This window comes from Neophocaena asiaeorientalis, unplaced genomic scaffold (genome assembly GCF_003031525.2).
Source record: "Neophocaena asiaeorientalis asiaeorientalis breed wild unplaced genomic scaffold, Neophocaena_asiaeorientalis_V1.1 scaffold550, whole genome shotgun sequence".
Lineage (NCBI taxonomy): Eukaryota > Metazoa > Chordata > Mammalia > Artiodactyla > Phocoenidae > Neophocaena > Neophocaena asiaeorientalis.
The window spans coordinates 1,771,634-1,794,894 of record NW_020173396.1 but is presented as its reverse complement, the minus strand read 5'-3'; the positions used below and the strand labels follow the sequence as shown (position 1 = coordinate 1,794,894).

The window sequence follows — 23,261 nt, the reverse complement described above, 5'->3', positions numbered from 1 at the left end:
TGGGTTCTAGTCACTGTTCTGTCATTTATGGTTGTGAGTCTTTGTGCTAGCCAGACTTACTCAAGTATGTCTTTCTTACTTACCTGGTGGAAATAATACTTAGCACCTTCCCTCACTATCTCATTCGACAACAACTATGCAGCAGAAAAATTCTTTTTTTTTTTTTGGCCACGCCATGCAGAATGAGGGATTTTAGTTACCTAACCAGGGATGCAACCCATACCCCCTGCAGTGGAAGCACAGAGTCCTAACCACCGGACCTGGACTGCCAGGGAAGTCCCCAGCAGAAAAATTCTTAAGACACTTTCTTTGTCCCCCAGACTGTGCTGAGCACCAGGAATCTAGATTAAGACACGTTCCTTGCTCTCACATTGATGGTATGATTATAGTGGGGCATAAAGAAGATGATACATGTTAATCATAATTATTAATTTAAGAATGAGGCCATCACATAGGAAATAAGATGAGTACACTATGCATCGAAAATAGCAGCACTCTTATCACTTAAGCCGAAGTAGAATCTAATTTTACCATCATCAGTAATCCTAGGTTACCGAGGAGTAGCCCGAAAGTGGAGGCAGATTGGTTGTATTTACTGTTACATTAACTTATCATTGCTTGACTAGTTGTAAAGTAATGATTAGTTATAACTAAATTAATGTTATAAATATTAACCATTCCTTGCACCAGATTATGGGCTTTTATTTTTTTTAATGTATTTCAACATAGGAGATAAGAATTGATTAATACTACAGAAGAAAAAATAGGTTTTAAAAGGTCCAGCAGTGGGGCTTCCCTGGTGGCGCAGTGGTTGAGAGTCCGCCTGCCAATGCAGGGGACACGGGTTCCTGCCCCAGTCCGGGAAGATCCCATGTGAGCCATGGCCGCTGAGCCTGCGCTTCCGGAGCCTGTGCTCCGCAACGGGAGAGGCCACAACAGTGAGGGGCCCGCGTACCGAAAAAAAAAAAAGGTCCAGCAGTGCTGGAATGGATTGCAAAGCAGGCTGCCAAATCATCTTTGGTGGTTTTAAAGAGATGGTTTAGATCAGGGGTCCCAACCCATGTTAGGAACCTGGCCGCAGAGCAGGAGGGGAGCGGCAGGCGAGCGAGCGAAGCTTCATCTGTATTTACAGCCGCTCCCCGTCACTCGCGTTACCGCCTGAGCTCCGCCTCCTGTCAGATCAGCAGCATTAGATTCTCACAGGAGCGCGAACCCTACTGTGAACTGCACTTGCGATAGGTTGCACGGTTGCATTCTCCTTATAGGAATCTAATGCCTGATGATCTGAGGTGGAGCTGCGGCGGTGATACTAGCTCTGGGGAGCAGCTGCAAATACAGATTATCATTAGCAGAGAGGTTTGACTGCACAGAGACCATAATAAATTCGTTGCTTGCAGACTCATGAAGCTGCTGTATAGCACAGGGAGATCAGCTCGGTGCGTTTTTTTTTTTTAATAAATTTATTTATTTGTTTATTTTTGTCTGCATTGGGTCTTCATTACTGTGGGCGGGCTTTCTCTAATTGTGGCGAGTGGAGGCTACTCTTTGTGGCAGTGCACAGGCTTCTCATTGCAGTGGCTTCTCTTGTTGTGGAGCACAGGCTCTAGGTGCACAGGCTTCAGTAGTTGTGGCACATGGGCTCAGTAGTTGTGGCTCACGGGCTCTAGAGCACAGGCTCAGTAGTTGTGGCACACGGGCTTACTTGCTCCGCGGCATGTGGGATCTTCCCGGACTAGGGCTCAAACCTGTGTCCCCTGCATTGGCAGGCAGATTCTTAACAAGTACGCCACCAGGGAAGCCCCCCAGCTCGGTGCTTTGTGACGACCTAGAGGGGTGGGATGAGGAGGGAGAGAGGGAGGCTCATGAGGGAGGGAATATAGGTATACATATAGCTGATTCACTTTGTTGTACAGCAGAAACTAACACAACATTGTAAAGCAATTATAATCCAATAAAGATGTAAAAAAACAAAACCTATCAGTGAGTGGCAAGTGAAAACAAGCTCAGGGCTCCCACCGATTCTGCGTTATGGTGAGCTGTATAATTGTTTCATTGTATATTACAGTGTAGCAATGATAGAAATAAAGTGCACAATAGATGTAATGCGCTTGAATCATCCCGAACCATCCCCAACCCCCAACCCCCGGTCTGTGGAAAAATTGTCTTCCATGAAACTGGTCCCTGGTGCCAAAAACATTGGGGACCGTTGGTTTAGATGATCATGTTATATCATGTGGCAGGAATAGTGGAAAGCAGAGTAATGGGTCAGATCACAACTTTATATTTTAAATGTAGATGAAATATAAATAGTAGAACTCCTTATATGTTGTTGTCTGAGCACAGTGACGGCTTATTGGTGGTCTTCCAATGGTCATCTGTGCCTCAGACTGGACAAAAGAGTGACCTTTTCTATACTTCCTATGTGTCCTTCATTCCAACCCAGAGCCTAGCAGGCCTGACCTTGGGGTGATTGCTTGCTCCCCGCCTCACCATGGCTGAAGGAAGTCCTAGGTGGTGTTGTATGTGGTCCGTTATCATGAAACTGAGCTCCAGCTAGACTGGGCTGTGCTGTTCTTCGTAAAGGCCACGGTTATTTTCTCTGTAGATTCTGCATAAGGGTATGCAAATTACTAGGTTTAATCACAGAGCATAACTTTCTCTTTTTCTCTATTAAAGATAGATTACTGGTGAAAAATAATTTTAAATGGAAAAACATATGAGATGGGTAAAAAACCAAAAGATTATGTATAAGCATTTGGTGTTTATTTTACCACATTACTTATTTTATGTATTTAGCTAACTATACCCTCCCTTCAAAACCACATAAACATCAAATTACCGCTTTTAAAAGTCACATATTTGTGTATGCCATTACATTCTATGTATAGAAATCAACATGGGAATTCCCTGGCAGTCCAGTGGTTAGGACTCCGCACTTTCACTGCCAAGGGCCTGGGTTCTGGGTTCAATCCCTGGCTGGGGAACTAAGATCCCATAAGCCATGCAGTGGGGCCGGAAAAAAAAAAAAAGAAATCATTACCCTCTGGATGTAGACAGATGGATAATAATAGTAGCCATATAAATACTTATGCTACTATATAATGCATTAAGGTATTATTGCTTTTGAAAAAAATAATAAGCATCATAAAGAATTACAAATGTTCTTAAATCTTTATCATGTAATCATTATAAAATGTAATGAAGTTTTGGCTATTAATTTTTATATGTAATCATTTTTACAGGAAAATGAACCAAATCAAACTGTAACCCCATATAAATACATATGTGTGTATGTGTGTGTATGTACATATATATACATATATACTATAATGCCTAATATGCATTTGTTAAAATAAAAGGAACAAGCTGTTATCATCAAACCACAATGATTAGTTATAACTAAATTAATATTGGAGCAATTTGCATTCACAACTATTGTAACTTATGTATATTATCAGTTTGATAGGTTACTTATGTTTCAATTAAAACCCCTGAAATCATAGCACCATTTCTTGAATTGGTAAATTAAGCATCATTTGAAAGAGTGTCCTAGTATTGTAAAATCTTAGCATTGAAAGGTACCTGTGGTTCCCCCAAATTATTTGGGGACCTTTATAAATGTATAGAAATGTATAGACACCACCCACAATCTACAGAACCAGAATCATTATGGATAGAGTGCGGGATTATGCACTTTTTAAAAGCTTCCCAGTTGATTCTGAGGTGCAGCCAGGATTGAAAGTTTTTATTTGGACCACTTTGCCCATCAAGCCATCTCCCCAGTACTAGAATCCAACAGTATCATTTACTAAATGTTAAGCTCCATGAAGACAAGTGTCTTATCTTTGGTCTTGACTGCTGGTTTTTACCTAGAACCTAGTATCACATATGTTCAATTCATGTTTTGTGAATTAAATGAATAAATGATTGAACAAGCAAGGGAACATTCCTAATTTGCCAACATTTCAGGATTCAAGTGTGGTGCTGAATGTTCCACAGTCCCTTAGGCTTGTAGAGGGCATGAACCCCTATTTGTTCAATATTAATTGAAATATGTAAACAAGATATTACGTACACATTATCAGCTGAATGTGTATTTTACATTATTTTCTAAAAGCTACTGTGGGTAATATTGAGCAATTCATAATCTCTTCCTCAGAGATACTTATCTAATTCTGAAGCCTTCTAAGTATTGATCACCTCTTCTAAGTGCTGGTTTCCTTGCATTTCTGAATCTAAAAAGTTAGGCATAGGTTTAAATAGCCAAAAATAGAAGCATTATTTTAAATAGAAGTTCTTCAAATAACTATACGTTGTTTTTTAAGTATATTTATAATGTATATCAGGCAATTTATATTTTATATTTTCCTCTTCTTCCACTTGTTTATTTACTCTAAATCATACTTCTGATTAAGAAAAAAAAATCTTAAAGAACTAAAAGGATGGTAGTGGTCAGTAAAAGACCGTTATTGAGTTGTTGGACTCAAATTTATAGAAAATAGCTGCTATTGCTCTCTGTGTATTTAGAGATCACAGAGAAGGGCCTTACAATTTTCTTAATACTGCTGTACTTCCGTAGCCTTTCCAGCAACCTCACAGCCTTTCTAGAACCCCGTGAAGAGCTGAAACTTAGGCAGTGAATCCAAGTATACCCAATTGGCCCATGATTTATTGGATAACTTAATACATTGATGTTATTTTAATAACAACAAAAATTGTACCAGGAAATTAAAGGAAGACAAAATTCCTTTTCTTCTTAAAAATATATAGTATATATAAGTCCATGCACTCTCTCACTTTGTCCCAACTTACCCTTCCCCCTCCCTGTGTCCTCAAGTCCATTCTCTATGTCTGTATCTTTATTCCTGTCCTGCTCCTAGGTTCTTCAGAACCATTGTTTTTTTTTAGATTCCATATATATGTGTTAGCATACGGTATTTATTTTTCTCTTTCTGACTTACTTCATTCTGTATGACAGACTCTAGGTCCATTCACGTCACTACAAATAACTCAGTTTCGGTGCTTTGTGACCACCTAGAGGGGTGGGATAGGAAGGGTGGGAGGGAGATGCAAGAGGGAGGGGATATGGGGATATATGTATACATATAGCTGATTCACTTTGTTATACAGCAGAAACTAACACACCAATGTAAAGCAATTATACTCCAATAAAGATGTTAAAAATATATATATATAGGGAGGGAGGGAGGGAGGGAGACGCAAGAGGGAAGAGATATGGTAACATATGTATATGTATAACTGATTCACTTTGTTATAAAGCAGAAACTAACACACCATTGTAAAGCAATTATACCCCAATAAAGATGTTAAAAAATATATATATATATAGTATATATTTTTGCTTACTCATTTAATGACAGTTCAAAATCTTTTTTTTATTTTATATATTTATTTTTTATTGAAGCATAGTTGACATACAGTATTGGTCTCAGGTATACAACATTGTGGCTCTGACAATTATAGACATTACAAAATGATCTCAATAAGTCTAGTAACCATCTGTCACCATACAAAGTTATTACAACATTGTTGACTATATTCTCTATGCTGTACGTTATATCCCTGTGTATTCATTTTATGACTGGAAGTTTATGCCTCTTAATTCCCTTCACCTATTTAGTCCATTCCCGCACTCCCCTCCCTTCTGGCAAAAGTTTGTTCTGTGTATCCATGAGTCTGTTTCTGCTTTGTTTATTTTTTTAGATTTGACATATAAGTGAAATCATATGCTGTCTGTCTTGGTCTGGCTTATTGCACTTAGCATGATACCCTCCAGGTCCATCCGTATTGTTGCAAATGGCAAGATTTCACTCTCTTTTTATGGCTGAGTAATATTCCTTTGTGTGTGTGTGTGTGTGTGTGTGTGTGTGTGTGTGTACATATATAGATATATATACACATAAATACCACATCTTTTTTATCCTTTCATCTATCAATGGATACTTTGGTTGTTTCCATATCTTGGCTATTGTAAATAATGCTGCAATAAACATAGGGGTGCATGTATCTCTTCCAATTGCTGTTTTTGTTTCCTTTGAATAGATACCCAGGAGTAGAATTGCTGGATCATATGATAGTTCTATTTTTAATTTTTTGAGGCACCTCCGTATCATTTTCCATAGTGGCTGCACCAATTTAAATTCCCACTAACAGTATACAGGTGTTCCTTTTTCTCCACAACCTCACGAACACTTATTGTTTGTTGCTTTTTTGATAATCACCATTCTGACAGGTGTGAGGTGACAATATTGTGGTTTTGATTTGCATTTCCCTAATAATTAGTGATTTTGAGCATCTTTTTATGTGTCTGTTGGCCATCTGCATGTCTTTCTTGGAAACATGTTTATCCATTTTTAAATCAAATTGCTTGTTTTTTTGATACTGAGTTGTATGAGTTCTTTATATATTTTGGGTATTAAACCCTTATTGGATATATCATTTGCAACTATCTTTTCTCATTCAGTAGTTTTGTCGATGGTTTCCTTCATGCTCAAAATCTTAATATTTTATATCATAGGCCCACGGATGTGACCGTCACACTGAAAGATCCCCACTATCCTGACCATGATCTTGGAATCATTTTGCTCTCAGTCGTCCTTACCCCTAAGGAAGGAGAACACAGGGATGTGGTAAGTTCCCCCTCAGCCTAGTTGTAGCTTTCTTGCTCTCACTTGTTTGAATGTCGTGAGCCTTCTCTGAACCCAAAGGTAATATTAAAGAGAAACAGCATAAGAAGATCTGGCCTGTTCTTTGTTTCTGTGAGTATCCTGGGTATCAGTAGTCTAGTTGTATTGTATTTTTTGAATTCAAATTTCCTATTTTATTCTCCAGATCAGAACCTCTTATAAATAAGGGATACGTTTGCATCTTTTATCATTATTTTATTTTCCAATTTCAGACTGTTATTTGTAGCAAATGGTGGTATTTATTCAGAGATTATATTTTTCCACATTGAGGTGTCCAGACCTTACTATTTTGATTATATTGTCAGATGTACCATAACAAAGAAAATGAGGTGAAATTACAATAGAGTTTCTGCTTTCTGGTATTTGTTTGATGAATGATTAGTGAGTACTTTTCATCTTCTTGATGGACTTCCATATCGGTGTTACCCATTTTCCAGCCCTGGCTGTCTGTACTTCCTTGCACACCATGCAGCTATGAGAAACTGACAAGGGATACAGAGGAGCTAATTACTCCAGCACTGTTGAAGTGACGTTAAAAAATATCAGGTTTGACCTGCATCGGTATGCTTGCCAGTGCACTTTCTGCCACAATTTACCAGAATTTATTTATTAGACTCAGGGTACTTTCACATACTGGTAGCTATTCTCACTAGTTCTGATTGCAACACATTTTAGGAGTAGACATAATTTTTTAGGCAAGTTTAAATACTCTATTTCAGCAATGTGTGTATTGCTGGTTTAAAATAATGCATGATTAAAGTTGGTATATGTTTTCTGCTGGAAAGGAATTACTGGCATTTTTCCCTAGATTGTAAATAAAAATAGTGAATTACAACTTCAAATTTGGAAGTGTTTTAAACTCATTGAAAAATTCACCCTTTTCAAGGTATTTTTCTCTATCCTTTAAAAAAATTAAACAACGAGCACATATGTAATATTTGCAAAGAATGATTTAAGTATCTATATTTCATTCAGTGAGGAAGAAACTTTTCTTTTCGAACAAGTACTATCAAATAATACCTACTTGGAGAACTTAGCACTGTAAAAGAATGTATGTATGTGCACAGGCATAGGCCCATATGCGCAGATGGAAGGGTGTGTGAGGACATTTTTTCACAGAGAACATTTAGAAATAAAAGCCCATCATTTTAAAAGTCACCAATTCAGAATATATTATTTCACCCAGTGCAAGCCAAGGAGTATATGCTAGCTGGCTAATCCATACACAGGAATAAAGTATAAGTGTTCATTTATTCAAATAATCCTGGTATTCACGAGGAACCTACTATAAGCCAAATCCTGTGCTAGACCCTTTGGATACAGTAGAACTGAAGTCCAGTGGAGAGCTCAGAAATCAAATAATCATGGAAGGAAATGTAAAATGACAACTGTTTTAAGTGCCATAAAAGAGAGGTGCATGCTGCTGTAGAGCAAATATAGGAGAATTTGTTCTAGTCGGGAACAGGAATTCTCCAAGGAAGTCAAATGGGAGATGAGGTCTGAAGTGTGAATAGAAGTTGATAAAGGCAAAAACACAGGAAGAGAGGAAATAGTTCAAGCAGAGGAAATAGCACGTGCGAAGGCCCTGTGGCTAGAGAAACCAAGCTGCACTCCAAGAATTGAAAAAGTACTGGAGCTTGAAGAAGGTGGAAGCAAGCAGAGTGTGAAAGGTCCTGGTGCATGATGACAGTGAAAGGGAGACTCCCAGACTGCATAGGGACTGTTGGCCATGTTAAGGTTTGTGGTCTTTCCCCAAAGAGCAATGGGAAGCCTTTGAAAAGTCTGTAAATAGGAAGTGGCATCATTTTATTTGCCTTTTGTTGTGTAGCTGCATTGTAGAAAACAGATGAAAGTGTTAAGAATGAATGCTTGGAGACCAACTAGGAGCTATTTTGAAAATCCTGGTGGAAGATGATGGAGATTTGGATTAGAATTGTCAAGAGGTAGAGATGAAAAGAAATGAAGAAGTTTATCTATAGGAGGTAAAATCAACAAAACTTGGTGATAGAATATTTGGGGAGGGGATCCTTTGTTATTTTAATGAAGGAAAACACCATAAATGAAAATACCTAAACTGCCTGAGGTCTTAGGATGTGTCTCCAAACCATCCAAACTGCCAGTATTACTGGGGATTCTAATGATATGGCAGCTGTTTTAGTTATTTGGGTGATTTGATGATGGAGGGTCTGCTGATTTTTTACATTAAAAGCATATTTATTAAATACTCTAACATCAAACTGAGGGTTTGAGGGATTAAGTTAGTATCAAGAGACTTTACGACAAGGCTGCTGAGTTGTTCTAAATTACACAGAAATATATGTCAGCACAGGCAAAGTAGTTCCTGACATTCGTTTTTCTTCAACCATTCTTGCAAAAACCCTTCAATCTCCACTGCTGTTCAAACTTATTTAGGCATGCTGTCTTTCTAATTAGAAAAGATCATTTAAAAATATTATAGTGTCTGGTTACGGGTCATCAGTGATTTATCAAACACGAATAGGAACAAAAACAGGTTACATGAAACAGTTACACATCAAAAATCTGGTATTATTAATCTTCTTTTCTTCCTTTTTCTTTCTCCTTATCGTATCTCTCCAGCCACATTCACCCTTCACACAAAGAGTTCTTCCTGAAATCTTCATGCCATTTTCTTGGTTCAGATTTCTTTGGCTACCCCAGCTTTTTGGAAAAAAATCTTCTACCCCTGAGTATTTTTCATTTGCTTGCCTTACTTCATGCCTCCCCCTTCACAGTCCCAAATAGCACTGGATTGATTCTGCTACAGCAACTAAAAACCGGTGTCTTCTTCCTTCCCATGTTGAACTCTCACCTGGCTTCTCTCTTCTTCACCAGAGAAGCAAGTGGCTTATCAGGGGCCAGTGCCTCAGAAAAGGTACAGCAGTTCGCCTCTGGCTGGCGAGCTCTCTTGACTTCAGCCACAACTGAGAAGCAGTGAGAAGAGTGACCAGTGTGGCTATACTGGCTCCTCCTTGTGGACGTGATCAATAGCTGGGAGCCTGGGGTTGGTTGTTGACAAGCAGCTGGGGCAGGAACAGGGGAGGAAGCATGAAAGGTCCCCTACAGGAAATTCTGTTGGGACCCCCAGTATCCTGGCTAATCGGATTCCTAGATTGGGATTGGGGCTTCTAAGCATATACTTTACATGATGAAAATTTCTAACAAAGACATAAATTTGTGCTTTTCTCCCTTTGTTTATTTCAGTCTATATAGCAGTTCTAGAGCTGTTTATTAATTAAGATCTCTAAAATTGGCAAGCGACACTAGTTAGGAGAGTTTGACACTCTGAATAAGAGATGCCAGTTGTAGGCATCTATTGAAAAAAAACCACTTATTGAGCATCTATAAGCATTGTACCAAGTTCTATAACTCCCTCTTTATTCTTCTTCTAAGTGTTCAGTGACCTGTGGTTATTTCTCTAATGAAATGGAAACTCCTGATGAAGGGCTTTAAGACTCTCCAATGAGCGACATATGTTCCCTCACTTGTAAACTTTATCCCAGCCATACAGACTCCTACACAGCTCACCTCCTCTCAAGTCCAAGCTTTCTCCAATGTGACCTTTCCTACCTAAAATATACCTGTACTGTACCTCACCTCACTTCCGTCCTATAGCCCATCACTCCTGGTTAAAAATAATAATAATTCATAAATATTTATATATATATAAATTATTGCTTCTGATTACCTTTCTTATGATGACTCCTCTCAAAACCTGGTCCAGCTTTCTGTACCTAGTGGTTATTCAGTAGGCTGTGGATGAATCTCTAAGAGGATTCTTAGAGAATGCTTGATGGGATGCTTCAAAGGTCCAGGGAAAGGTATTTTAAGTTTCCTTCTTACTTCCGTATTCAAATCCCTGAGGTTGTCACAAACAATATTGGAGATAATGATTTACTTTTCCTATTGAATTCTTAAAATTATTCTATTAATGATAATCTGATTAAAATCAGTCTATATTGCTCTTCTCAAGATTTCTAATGATGACAATGAACTAGAAGCACATCACTGTATTTTTTTCTTTTGGTAACGTGTCTAGTATTGGCTAAATATATTTCCCTGGAATACATTTGAAATTTCTTGGCTAAAAACAGTCAATTATCCAATGTATCTTCAAATTAAATTTTTATATGCTGGAAATATATAACATATTGCTACTGTGAAAATGACATGCTGAACTTCCACAAATTATCCAAGAACAAATCTTATTTAGAGGAGTTCAGACTCATAATGCAGCAAACCAGAAATTAGTTACTAAATGCTTCACAAGTCCACTTACTTACTATTCAGAATGACATATAGAGAAGGAATAGAGGATGATTTTGCATTGACCTTCACACAGCAAAATTATGAGTTCTGTTCTCTTTGATTATTAGCTCAGAAATAACCTATTTTAAGCTTTTGGGACTTAAGACTTTAGTTCAGAAAAGCACATGTTTATTCTTATGCCTGTGTTTTGTAGACTTTGCTAAATATTTTTTGTGGATTAACATGGAGAATGGATGATATGAATTTCAAGAGCCATTGACAAATAAATCCTAACCATCAAGTAGGAAATAGAACATTAATGTTAAGAAATGCTATCAAAAGTGGGAAGAAATGAGTAACTGGAAATACAGAGGGCTTAGCATCACAAAGTGCTAAGAGTTCTAAATCAGTTATCTTGTGAGTGTTTAAAACACTGTTAATACTGACAATGTGTTCCATGAATTATGTGGTTGGGATGATTTCTCCTTGCGTGGATTGCCAGTTCTAGAACTCAGTAAAAATGAAGAACAAGTTGAAAACCCTATCAAGCCTACTGTATCTACTAAAGTCCCTCAAACATGGAACATCTAATTATAGCTAATTAAGAAGTAAATAGGAGTCATAGTAAAAGTATTTCATAGTTGCTTATATTAAAATATTCTCCATTGAGTCATGATTGAGTCTTTTTTAAAAGATTCCAGATGTGGACAGATATATATATTTTTTAATTTTCAGCGTTGTATGTATGAGAAACCAAAATCTTCTTGGGGGGCATGTTGATGACTTGCATGACACAACTGTCATTTCTGTTTTGAATGCATGCCCTGTTTGATCCTGCAAAAGTGTGTAGTGCATATATGTGTGTCCTATATTTATGGTATTTTGGTCTGATAGTGTGTTTGAGTTCTTTCTGGCTCTTTTTCTAGCAGAGTTCAATCCACAGCTTTCTTCATTGGAGGATTTATGAAATAAAAGTGAGTTAATTTGTGTTACACACTCTCTTAGATAACCTAGACCTAACAAATTGCTTGGCTAAAGCTAAAAAGTAAAAACTTTTAAGAAACATATGAATTAACCTCAGTTGATCTTTAGTGCCAATTCAAAAAGTATATTTTTCTCTATGGTTTATTTTTGAAAATTTTCTGAATTATTCCATAAGCTAACATTTGAAAAAATATCCACCTAGAAACAGTTAATATATATGTTTTATAATATGTATCTACCATAGTATTTAGCCATTCTATGATTTTTTTTTTATATCTATAGTAGTCATGTAATTGCCTAAAAAAAAATCATTGCAACAAAAGGGAAAAGCAAAAAATGGATTGAGATTGTGGAATCTTTTAAAAACATAATCAGTTCTGCAGCTCATAGGCCATATTTTTATGCTACTTATTCCATTTTTTGGGCTTCAAAGAAAGTTGAGTTGCTAATAAAGAATTTGAAGGTACTATAATATTAGATAATGACACTTTCAAAAACAAATTCATATGTTTCTCAGCTGAAGTTAAGATCAAATAGCAAAAAATAAATCTTATTTTTCTATAATTTGCTTCATCTCCTATGTTTAACATTCCCCAATCTTTCTTCTCTAAGTGTCCCACAGTTAGTAAAGGTAACAGTGTTAATAGTATGTCTGTTAAATTCACTTTTTAGAAAACTTTTATACTGATTCCAGTTTTACTGAATCTACTTTAACCCTAGAAACCCAGTTTCCTAGAAACTGAACCAGGAAAATAATGAATTGGTCCCTGTAACTGCCAAATCTTTCATACTGGTACGTAGGGAAATCACTGACCTTTTGTTTGTATCAGTGTCCCAATCTGAAAAATAATACCATGCATCTTGTTTGTAAGACTGATTTTGAAAGACAGGAAAATACCAACCCTATAGTTTGCCTTACATGTAGAAGGTTAATCGCGTGCAGTAGTTTTGAGTGGGGGGATGTGGCTTTGACCAGCAGTAGTGAATCTGTGTAATATTGAATAGTGTTGCCCTGAGAGTCAACTCTTCCTCATGTTCTTAGCCCCTTTTTCATAGTAGCATTTCTTACCAAATGGAACTTTGTAAGATTCTTTGATACTAGTTGATGATGATAAATGGCCATGACTTAAGAGATTTTCCGTTTTGATCTACTTATGTTAATTGTTCTCACCTGATTTGACTCAGGACATTGTCCCTAGGAATTATCATTCTTTGTTCACTGAAACTCTGCTTTCTGAGAAAGTTGAAAATTTATTGCCTGACTCTTCACGGGGCGTTTTTTATGAACATGGCGTACCACAAAAGTATTTCGTGTCCAATTGCCTTTTAGTGATGACAAAGTGGTGGTGGTGGTGGTGATGACGACGACTAACTCATTTAACATCAACAACGAACATCTATTAAACGTCCATCTCCCTAACCCGATGGTGGGTTTTGCTTCAGAATAAATTGGACATTAGTACTTAGAAAAAATATAAAATAATACTTTGCAGTTCCTGACTCCATTTGAAAAAAATTGGGAACTGTTGTAACCTTAGGAAGTCTATTTCTCTTCCATATTTTGGTCAATATCTAACACAGAGTGTATATAGAGAAAATGTAACCTATAAAACCACTATCTGCAGAAAAGAGGAATGTATCCTTAACCCTGACAATTTTATGATATTTCTCCTTTCCCCTTCTAGAACCTCTACATAATTCCTTTGTCTTGGTTTAGACCAAAGGTTGCCTACTAAATGACTTACTCTTATATTAAAATCTTTCCTTTTTTGTATTTTTGTAATTTATGAGTGGTTTCTGAAATGGTCTTGCTTTATAGTGAATTTTGCTGAAGGAGACAGGGTTCTTAAAGGCACGAGTGTACTTCCTTGATATATAAATATGGCAAGCATTTCTATAAGCTGTATTCTTTGTTCCGGATATTCCCTCATCTGCCTTAAAAGTAATGATAAAGCTAAGAGAGGGTAAAGAGGTTATCAGGAAGTTAATACCTCAGTGTTCATTGAGAATTTTTTTTAAACTGGAGAGGAAATTAAAAGTCATTGAATTTTTATGAGTTACTTTATGCAAGAGACCAGTGATCTTGGGCACTCATCACAAATCTCCATCAACCTTAATTAAAACTTGAAGTCATAAATATCTCTTACTATGACACGAAAAAACTAGTTTAAAGGATATATCATGGCTAAACATTTAGCAGGAAGATCCACTAATAGCCATCATGATATGCAGCACTTTTTCTCAGTCGAAAGCATTTGTCAACCCTGATGTAATTAAAGATTAACTGGAAGCAGAGACAATTCTAATATGCCGCCAATGCAGCAGACTTTGAATGAGTTTGAAGAGAAAAGTTATTATACACCCTGTAAAGTCATGGCACATCATCAGCCTCCACCACCAAAAGTAACAATTACTAATTGGGAGACTTAGTGTGTTTTTTTCCTATCAATAAGATATTTCAAATTTTCCATTCTATTTAAAATATACTGTCCCATCTCTTTGTACAAAAGAATAAAGGAAATGAACTCTCACCAGAAAGACTGCTTGAATGTTAAAGGTGCTTCTTCTAGCTGCCTGTACGTGAAAAACAATTTTTGTCTTGTATAATTGTTGCTGGAAACCGTTTGCTGTTTAAATGTCAAGCTTCCTCCAGAAAACAATTGGCTGCCCTGTCCTGTACTTGAGTGATAAGATAATGAAAATGCTTTATTTCATTTACAGACAATGCTAATGAGGAAGAGTTGGAAAAGATCAAGTAAGGTAACACTTAGCATGTGATCTTTCAGCTTTTCTTGTTGAGAAGCACTATCAGCTGCTTTCCCAATCTCTCATGCCTCGTTAAACTATACCTCAGGATTTCATCACTCTTCAATTGTTTTTTTTTCCCCATAAACTTTAAGCAAACCATGTGATGCTTTTTAAGTAAATAGAAATCACACTGATCAATCACATCCAAATCATCCTCTTGCTAATCTCTGGTCACTTCTCAGCATCTGTCGCAACATCTGATTTCTGTTCTCTGTATCACAGGGTCTAGAAAATGCCTTTGCTCCAGATCAGGTATAAAATAATGGCACTAGGGTAGGGACAACTCCAGAGAGAAGGAAGATCCCTGTAATTTACTGTTTTTGTTCACTGAAAACTGAGTCTAAGATTTTCTAAACTCAAAAATTCCTTTATTGCTACATCTTTGGAGTGTATCATGAGAACAATTTTCCATCATTTTCTCTTCTCACTTCAAGAAATAAATAGCTCTTGGGAGTGAGAGGAGTTTATGGATCCTATAACTTACCAAGCTCTGGCTCTTCTTATAACTTGTAAAATATATAAGATATAAACTAAGCTTCTAATTTGTTCAGTGGTGATACCACTCCTGGACACAAATAAATATCAAGATGAAACTGACTTTTGTATGACTACTCCTTGGAATAAATCAAAGGGATTTTATTTGTGAAAATCTTTTTTGCTCAAATTTCTATTTTTAAAAGTTGGTATTCCTTTTGAATAGTGATTCATTTTCTTAGACCCTGGAACATGACAATCTTTTTTCTTCCATTCTGATTGAATCATGCTATTACTTAAATTTTTCTTTGATTTTGTCACTTTCATTATTGTGAATTAAGAAAATACTTATCAAAATGATTTTTTAGTTATGGTAATGTCTTAATTGCTTTAACAAGTATTTCTTACTGTAAAAACTTTCTTCCCAGTTGTTGTAGAATTAATGACCAAAAGATAATTTGGATCATAGAAAGGTCAGGTCCACGTTAAAAATCACCTTTATCATTTTAATAAAATTAAAAACATTTATTAAGGAAAATTGCTGAATATTTCTGGCTTACTGTTCACTATGTTTTCTATAGGCCAAAATAAAATTTCAGCAATCTTAAAGAAATGTTTGTGCTGTTCACATTTGTATTACACTTTTTTCTTTGTAATTGTACTTAAGAATTAGTGTTATATTGAAAGTATATATGTTTAAAAATTCAGGTAATTTGGCTTTCTTCATTCTGTGTCTATCTTATACTATATCTATGTAAAAACATTGTAATCCATTAATATGTAGCAATATCTCTCTTCCAGTTGTAGTTAACATGTAATGCTAGAACAGGATATTATATAGTTTTTAGTATTACTTAGTGGGAATAATCCGTTTTATTGTGAGGTAGAAGAACAAACATAAAGATTCTTCTTTAAATAGTTCATTTAATTTATATTTAAATTTAATTTTAAGGATCAATTAAGTCAACATAAATCCATGTCTTTTCCTTTGATCTACAATAAATAAATAAATAAACATCTACTCTTTACTATTTTTATGTCTAAACTTCTTAGAGTTTTTAATTACTAATAATCCAATTGTACATTCAAACTGGTGAATTTTCTAGCTGGCCGTTGATGACACAGAATTCCCTGTGCCTAACTGCACTCATTGGGAGATTAATTTTAGTGTACATGGTAATATGGCTTTTGGGTTTTTAGCCTAAGGGATTTTCAGTTTTATAAAGTTTAATGGGGATATTGAATGCTGTGTAGAAAAAAATCATTTGTTTTTTTTTTTTTCCATTGAGAACATACTGAATACCTGATAATTCATTCAGTTTGTCAATGTCCCCTAAAACATGTGCCGTATTCATCCATATTAGTGTTACAAGAGCAGAGTGTTAAATTCAAAATCCAGGGAAAGTTTGAAATTTCAATTACCACCTAGTCCGCCATCCTTCACATACAATGAGACTGCTCCCCCAATTCTTTCCTCCAGGGATTGAAGGAGGGAGGACAATGTTCAAGTAAATTGTGCTTCCTGAGAAACTAAGGGATAAATGACTGTACCATGTAGTTGCGTGTGTTACTGTGTTACTGTGTTGTGGAAATGCATCCCTTTTCTAACGATTTCAGCCTTCCCCTTAAAGATTCTTGTGTGAGTAAAGATTTTTCCTCTTTTATTTTTGGAAAGAGAATATAATTTATTTGCCTGACACTTAAATACAAGTATTTTACATTTGATAGAACTATGCTCAAAGTCAAAGGTGAAGTTTTCATATAAATAGGTCATTTTCTTCTTTGGGATCTTGGTTTCTGGGAATGAGGTCTGCTTTTTTATAGCGGGGCTTCGGTATGCTGCCTGTCTTTGAGCACCCATGGTGAAGGTGAGATCTGAGAATTATACACTTTGTGGCAAAGACTTCAATAAGAGTCAGATAGTGTTGTTAGATATTCTCTCCAGTATGGAGTTTTTCTTTGCTTGTTTTTTTCAGAAGTGATATAACCATGGAGCGGGGAAGTGCTTTATTGATATTGTTAGCTTTTTAATATGCACATCTCCCCTGTATACAATTTCATCAGCTCATGGAATTTTCCATTACTTAAATATCTGCTTTTCATTTTCATTGTCTTGCCGATAGCAGATTTTTTCTGCTATGGAAATCTAATCTGTGGCAATCACATAATGTGGGGTTGTATTTACTAATGAAAACAAGAGAGGTGAAGAGCCGACTTGAGGAGTAATTGCTGTTCAGGACAGACTTAGATATTATTTGGAGTAAATGTGTTACCACCTAATAATGAGTAGGAAAAACATACACCTAAACTTACCCCTGAAAAGGAAGAATGTATAAAGTACATGCTATATTTAAATGGTGTGTTAGCCAGTAAATAATTATGGATTCCATAGTGTTTCCTCTTTTGGGGATAGTAGCATCCTTTAAAACATTCATTCTGGTTTTCCACAAGCACACTTTCCATTGTGCACATTTCTAATTCTGCCCACACTCAGCTGTTGTAGAAAAATGTTATTTTAAGAAGAAAGGGATCGATGTCTCCATAAACTTGGGCAACTGGATAATTATCCTGGTCAAAGTATTATACTTAGGTGACAAAATGCATTTTGGCAGAGAAATGATGATGCTTTGAGTTATTGTAATATTTTATTCTTTAGAAGAAGCTTATCATTGATAATTTATTATAAGGCTAAATTATTCAACAAGAAAGTTTCATGAGCTTGGAAGAGAAGGTGTATATGAATTTTGTGAATAAATTCTGTGGGGGTCCAACAAAAAATGGAAAATAAATAATGAAATAATTGCCTCTACAGATGGCAAGCAGAAATGATTTTATACTACATTGTGTGTGTTTTAACATAGAAGAATGAGTTTATCAGTGGGTATGATAATAAACTTATGTGCTTTCAATAAATCACTTTAATTCTATGAGAAGTAACCATTGTGATAATATAAAGACATACACATTGCAATTTCTATTCTCAACAATAACAGTTGAAAATTGTTTTAAAGAGAGTTCATCCTTTGAATAATATAATATGACTATGTGATGACATCTCATTAGCATATCTTCTGTTACTTGATGGCTTATTTTCTTTAGTAATATATCTTTTTTATAAAGATTTTATTTTAATCACTTAGCATAATTTTAATGAACTATAAAATACTTTATTCACTCGTTGAATGAGGCAATTTATAATAAGACTTTTGGCAAGGATATTGTTAATTTAAACTAGAGAACACTCTCAACACTGTAAGTCTGCAGGGCATAGTTAAACCTGACACCTTGGATGACACATTAAAAATGCATCAGTGAAAACCTCTAAGTGCCTTAATTTAAGAAACGGTAGAGAAACAGATTAACAAATTTTTAAGTGTCTCACACAGTCAGACATAGTGGGGAAAAAAGTCATTATTTAACAATTATCATGTCCTTTCTACAAAGACCTCGTATCCTGATAATACGTAGATGATGATCTTTAAAAAATTGCAAAAAATGAAAACCTTATGGGTCATTGACTTTCTCAACTGTGAATGACCAAAATGGCTTTTCTTTGATGTCTCATTTCAAATGATTATGCCTATGTATTTGAAAAAATTAGTTGCTTACATGTTTTTGAAGGAAATACAAAATTCTTTTTAAAATTCTTCCTATTAATTTTGTCCTCCCAAATTTCTGTTATTTGGAAATGCTATAAAGTCAACCTCATAATTAGGGCTTCTAAGAGTCCACAATGCTGCAATAAACAAAGGGCTAATAGCATGAACATTTGCATTCTAAAGGACTGTATTTTTACCTCAATTAATTACACTCCTAAAATTTGTAGTAAGTTTATTTAAAATAGAGATAGCTTAATGTCAGTAAATATTTGATTATCCCCTCAAAATACATGGAGCCATAATTAAATTTTATATTGAGATGATTTTTTTCTTGCTGTTTTGACAGGGTTTTCCCATAGGTATAAGATATCATACATTTTTATGTATTGTAATTCATAACTACAGGGATTTCTGTAACAATGGCATTACATTTATTTGACCACTCATGTTGAATTTTTAAAATGTTGTGGGTCCTTTGGGGAGAGAATCTGGATGAGTTGGCACAAAGTGAAAGGACAAAATGTAATCTCAGGCAGAAGATGGATTCCATAATGCCTGCGTGCTAGCTGTAAGATGTTTAATTTGGGGTCATAGACTGGCCTTCACATTGCTAATATGTGCTACCAAGTCAGCTGATGGTTTCCCAAGACCCTTTCTGGGCTAATCAAAGGGAAGGGAACTAATATAACTTGACTCCAGGATGATGGAGCTAAGGGTTGGTTCACAGATTACATGGCTTTTTAATTCAAAGGTATATATGTATATACATATAATGTATATCAGATATATTTAACACATATATGTATATATGTTAGATATACATATATATATATATATATGTATGTATATATATATGTTAAATTGAGTGTGACCGGGAGGAGATTTATTGGTTTTAAAGCCCCCTATATGTTTACAATGAAATTAAATCATAATTTTGTAAGGACTGGTTGACAAGCCCTGGTTGACAGCAATATATACACACATATGCGTGTATTTATATATACATATCTACAAACATACACACACATATGAAACACTTAAGGTAAAATTTCTAAAAAAAATAAAAGACAAAGCAAGGCCAGGCTTCAGCCTGGTGGGTCCTCTGGGGAGCTGACCTTGTCTCTCTCCCTTCAACAATATTTGAAAGGACAGTGGGAGTTGCAGGGGGATTATATTTATGTTTAATGAGTATAAATGATATGAACATCTATTTGAGGAACCAGAAAATTGTGTTTCGGTGTGCAGTTCTACTTACTTCACATCCCTGTTTTCAATGACACATCGATAGGCTTAGTCAACTTGACGGAGGCATCTGAGAGCCACAGCTTTGATAACCGGATTGCAGTCTGACCAGGAAAGTCTATGAAAATTATTTACTTATGAATTTATTCATTTTTTTACCTCTTAAATGCCCATAGAGGTATTCATAAAAGGAAATTATACACCTATAAAAACATGCTGTGTAATAATACTGCTACCTGGCTTGACTTTGACATTGGAATCTCAGGCTTCACAATTTCCAATCTATTGTGAATGTCTTGAGTGTCATAGAATTGCTGAATTAAAACAACACGCAATGGGTTTAAAGGCCTGTACATATTAAGGCTAACAAAAGATACCACTTTCAATAAAAGTTCAGTGGCTATCCTTGTTTGTCTGATGGCAAAGACATTGAAGATTTCTGTGATTTATTTTACATAGAAGGGTGAAAAATAGCATCATATTCATTTGTTATGGGAAAAAATGGACTGTCCTTTAGTTTTATTTCTCTGAGAAAAAGAATACATGTTCTAGATTTTTAAATTTAAAATCTCATTAACTCTTAGATTGACAGAAGGATTATTGATCTTTGAGGAGAAATTTTCTTAGTCTGTGTTGGTTTTTTCGAGGCAAAAAATAGATTTAAAAACAATATTACCAATGGATCTTGCTACTTAATAAATTCAAAACCTCAGCAGAAATAGTTCAACAATTCATCATTCAGAATAACTACAGTTATTTTCCTTCATCAACTTGATACCTCTGGTTTTCGTTCTGTTTCCATTTGTTGTTACTTTATAATTTTAGCACTTTTAAAATGGCACTTTCCCTCACTTGCCAACCTCTTGTCTTGATGGAGACTGAAGTGTAACTAAATATCTATAATTATAATTTAGGACAAGTCTTCCCTGGGATTCTTGAAGAGTTTATTCTGCTTTTCTTGCCCTCCATATTAAAATCACCACTTTTGTTTAGAACTCATTATCGTAATTCCAGGTGTTTCATTATTATTGTTTTCTGTTATTGTTATTATTAGAAACTCTAGGGAAAAGAAGGCCTTGGCTAGTTTGCTGTGAATTTTATATTTATCAGAGCTATAAATGGCAAAAGCGTCCACAGGAAAATTAACTTGTTTCATTTGAAATAAAGACCTAAATTTACATGACAATGTGGGTTGTAAAATGAAATATAAATTTTAGTTAATAATGACAGAAGTAGTTAAACATGGCATTAAAAGCACAGCCTGGGGACTTCAGTGGATCCAAATGTGACTGGTATTTTTGTTTCTCAAATTTTAACAGAGAAATGTAAGTTCTAAATCTTGATAATTAAAATCTCCCCTCCCCGCCGCCAATTCATCAATCTCATTTTGCTCTTTGCATACTAATCACATAATTAGATCATTGCCCTCGGTGTTCATCTGAGGAAGAATGGTGAGTATGGAGTTGGTGCAATTTCAGTATTAGATCACCTTAGACCTCCTAAACTTTAAATGAAGTAACAATATTTTTAAATGCTAAATGGTTGTCTTAATTGTTGTAACTGTCAAGTCTAGAGCCAAGACTTTCACATTGATTTAACACATTTTGCAATTGAGAAACATTGAGAAAAAACTCAATGTTAGCTAAATAATTTGTGTTATTGGCTCTGGGGAAATTATTTGTGTAAGAAGCTTCGAGAAATAATTTCTTTCAAATGATACTTTAAAATTTATCCACATTTTGCTAAGCATGCTGCTTAATTAAAAGAGAACTGGGAATCAAGGTAAGAAGAGAATTGGCAGTAGAATAGGAAAAGCTGCATCTTTTCCAAAAGCTAGAATAAGGTTTCTTTGAGTTAAACAGTAGCATAGCATCAAAAAAATTGCAATCATTCCATCTAAGGTTTGTGCCCTCACGTCCAAATGTAAGTGTATTTTTTTAGAATTTTCTTTTCAGAAACTGATACAACAGTGTGCTAAGTGTGGCAGATGAGAACCATACCTGTAAGGGTAAATGAATTATAAATCTGTAGTGATGATAAAATCGTGTCTTAAACTCAAGACTTTTTCCCGATGACCCTGACATTAGTATGCTACCTGACCGAACTGTATACAAGTAACTTAGGAAAATGTAATTAGTTTCATTAAGAAATAGATTTCATGTAAAAAGCACAGGTAGATTGCATAGATGATCTCTGATATAATTCTAGCTAAACTTAAATTACTCAAATTGCTGCACACCCTAAAGTACTTCAGTTTGTTATTATTTTCTGATATGATTTTTGGAAGGATCACTTTGAAAGAAATATATATCCTTAAGCAAATGAAATTCCATGTGACTAACAGTCAATCAAATATTTATTGAGCACCTACTATGCATAATTAAGTATCATGCTAGGTGCTGGACCACTACCATCTTAGTTGCTAACACAAAATCATGGAATAATCAAATAAATTACAAAACGGCTTCCTCTACATCACAGTGTCAAAGGCTGATGCTTTCTCATAACTGTCATCAGTTTCCCATAATATTACCATAACTGACACCCAGAAACAGGATGCAAAACATGAAAGTTTAAAGGATGCATGTAATTTAAATGTTCTCTTTAAAAGTGAGTAACTGTGCTTTTGATTTCCTAAAGGCAAATTGGTTTCACTTTATAAAAGTCTGAGGATTAAGTAATAAAATGTCCAATATGAATCCATTGCTTTGTTTCCAACTAAATAGCCACCTTGTCTTAGTATTCGTTTATTTTTAACATTATTTTGGGGGAGCTTCAGTTAACTAAGGAATTTATATCTTATATATTAAATGTTATATCATAAAACTAGGAAGTTTTTAGTAAGGAATTAAGCCAAATTTGACTAGGTATATGTTTATAAATAAGATTTCTGTTATCATTCTTTAAAAATGCTCTGAAGGTCTGTGGTATTAAATTTTTTTGTTAAAAGGAATGGATGTTATCTGGTTTATTTCAGAATCTTAAAATATGTTTAAGCAGTTCTACTTTTTAAAATAAAATGTTAGACAAAGATATATTAATCAACAGCTAATAAAGAGGTAAGTATATTCTTTTAAAATTACAGAAATAATCCTCTAAACTTTACTACCATTGTGTCAAATATGAATAAGACAAACTTTAATTGAAATAAAAAAACTTTATTCAAAAAAAGAAAAAACTT

General features: G+C 35.1%; 1 protein-coding gene across 13 annotated transcripts in view; it reads left to right on the top strand.

The window, feature by feature from the left end:
- Positions 1-23,261, top strand: part of MCTP1 (multiple C2 and transmembrane domain containing 1) — a 352,345-nt gene that overhangs the window by 102,503 nt on the left and 226,581 nt on the right. For 8 of the 13 annotated variants that reach the window (XR_003003489.1, XM_024746947.1, XM_024746949.1 and 5 more), the window contains exons 5-7: positions 6,539-6,650; positions 11,900-11,947; positions 14,679-14,717. Coding sequence is in view for 12 of the 13 variants with exons in the window: in XM_024746947.1 (XP_024602715.1) it covers positions 6,539-6,650; positions 11,900-11,947; positions 14,679-14,717 (199 nt within the window). In the remaining variant the exon portion in view is untranslated. The remainder of the gene's footprint in view (positions 1-6,538; positions 6,651-11,899; positions 11,948-14,678; positions 14,718-23,261) is intronic. The other 5 variants (XM_024746954.1, XM_024746950.1, XM_024746946.1 and 2 more) reach the window with 2 other exon arrangements.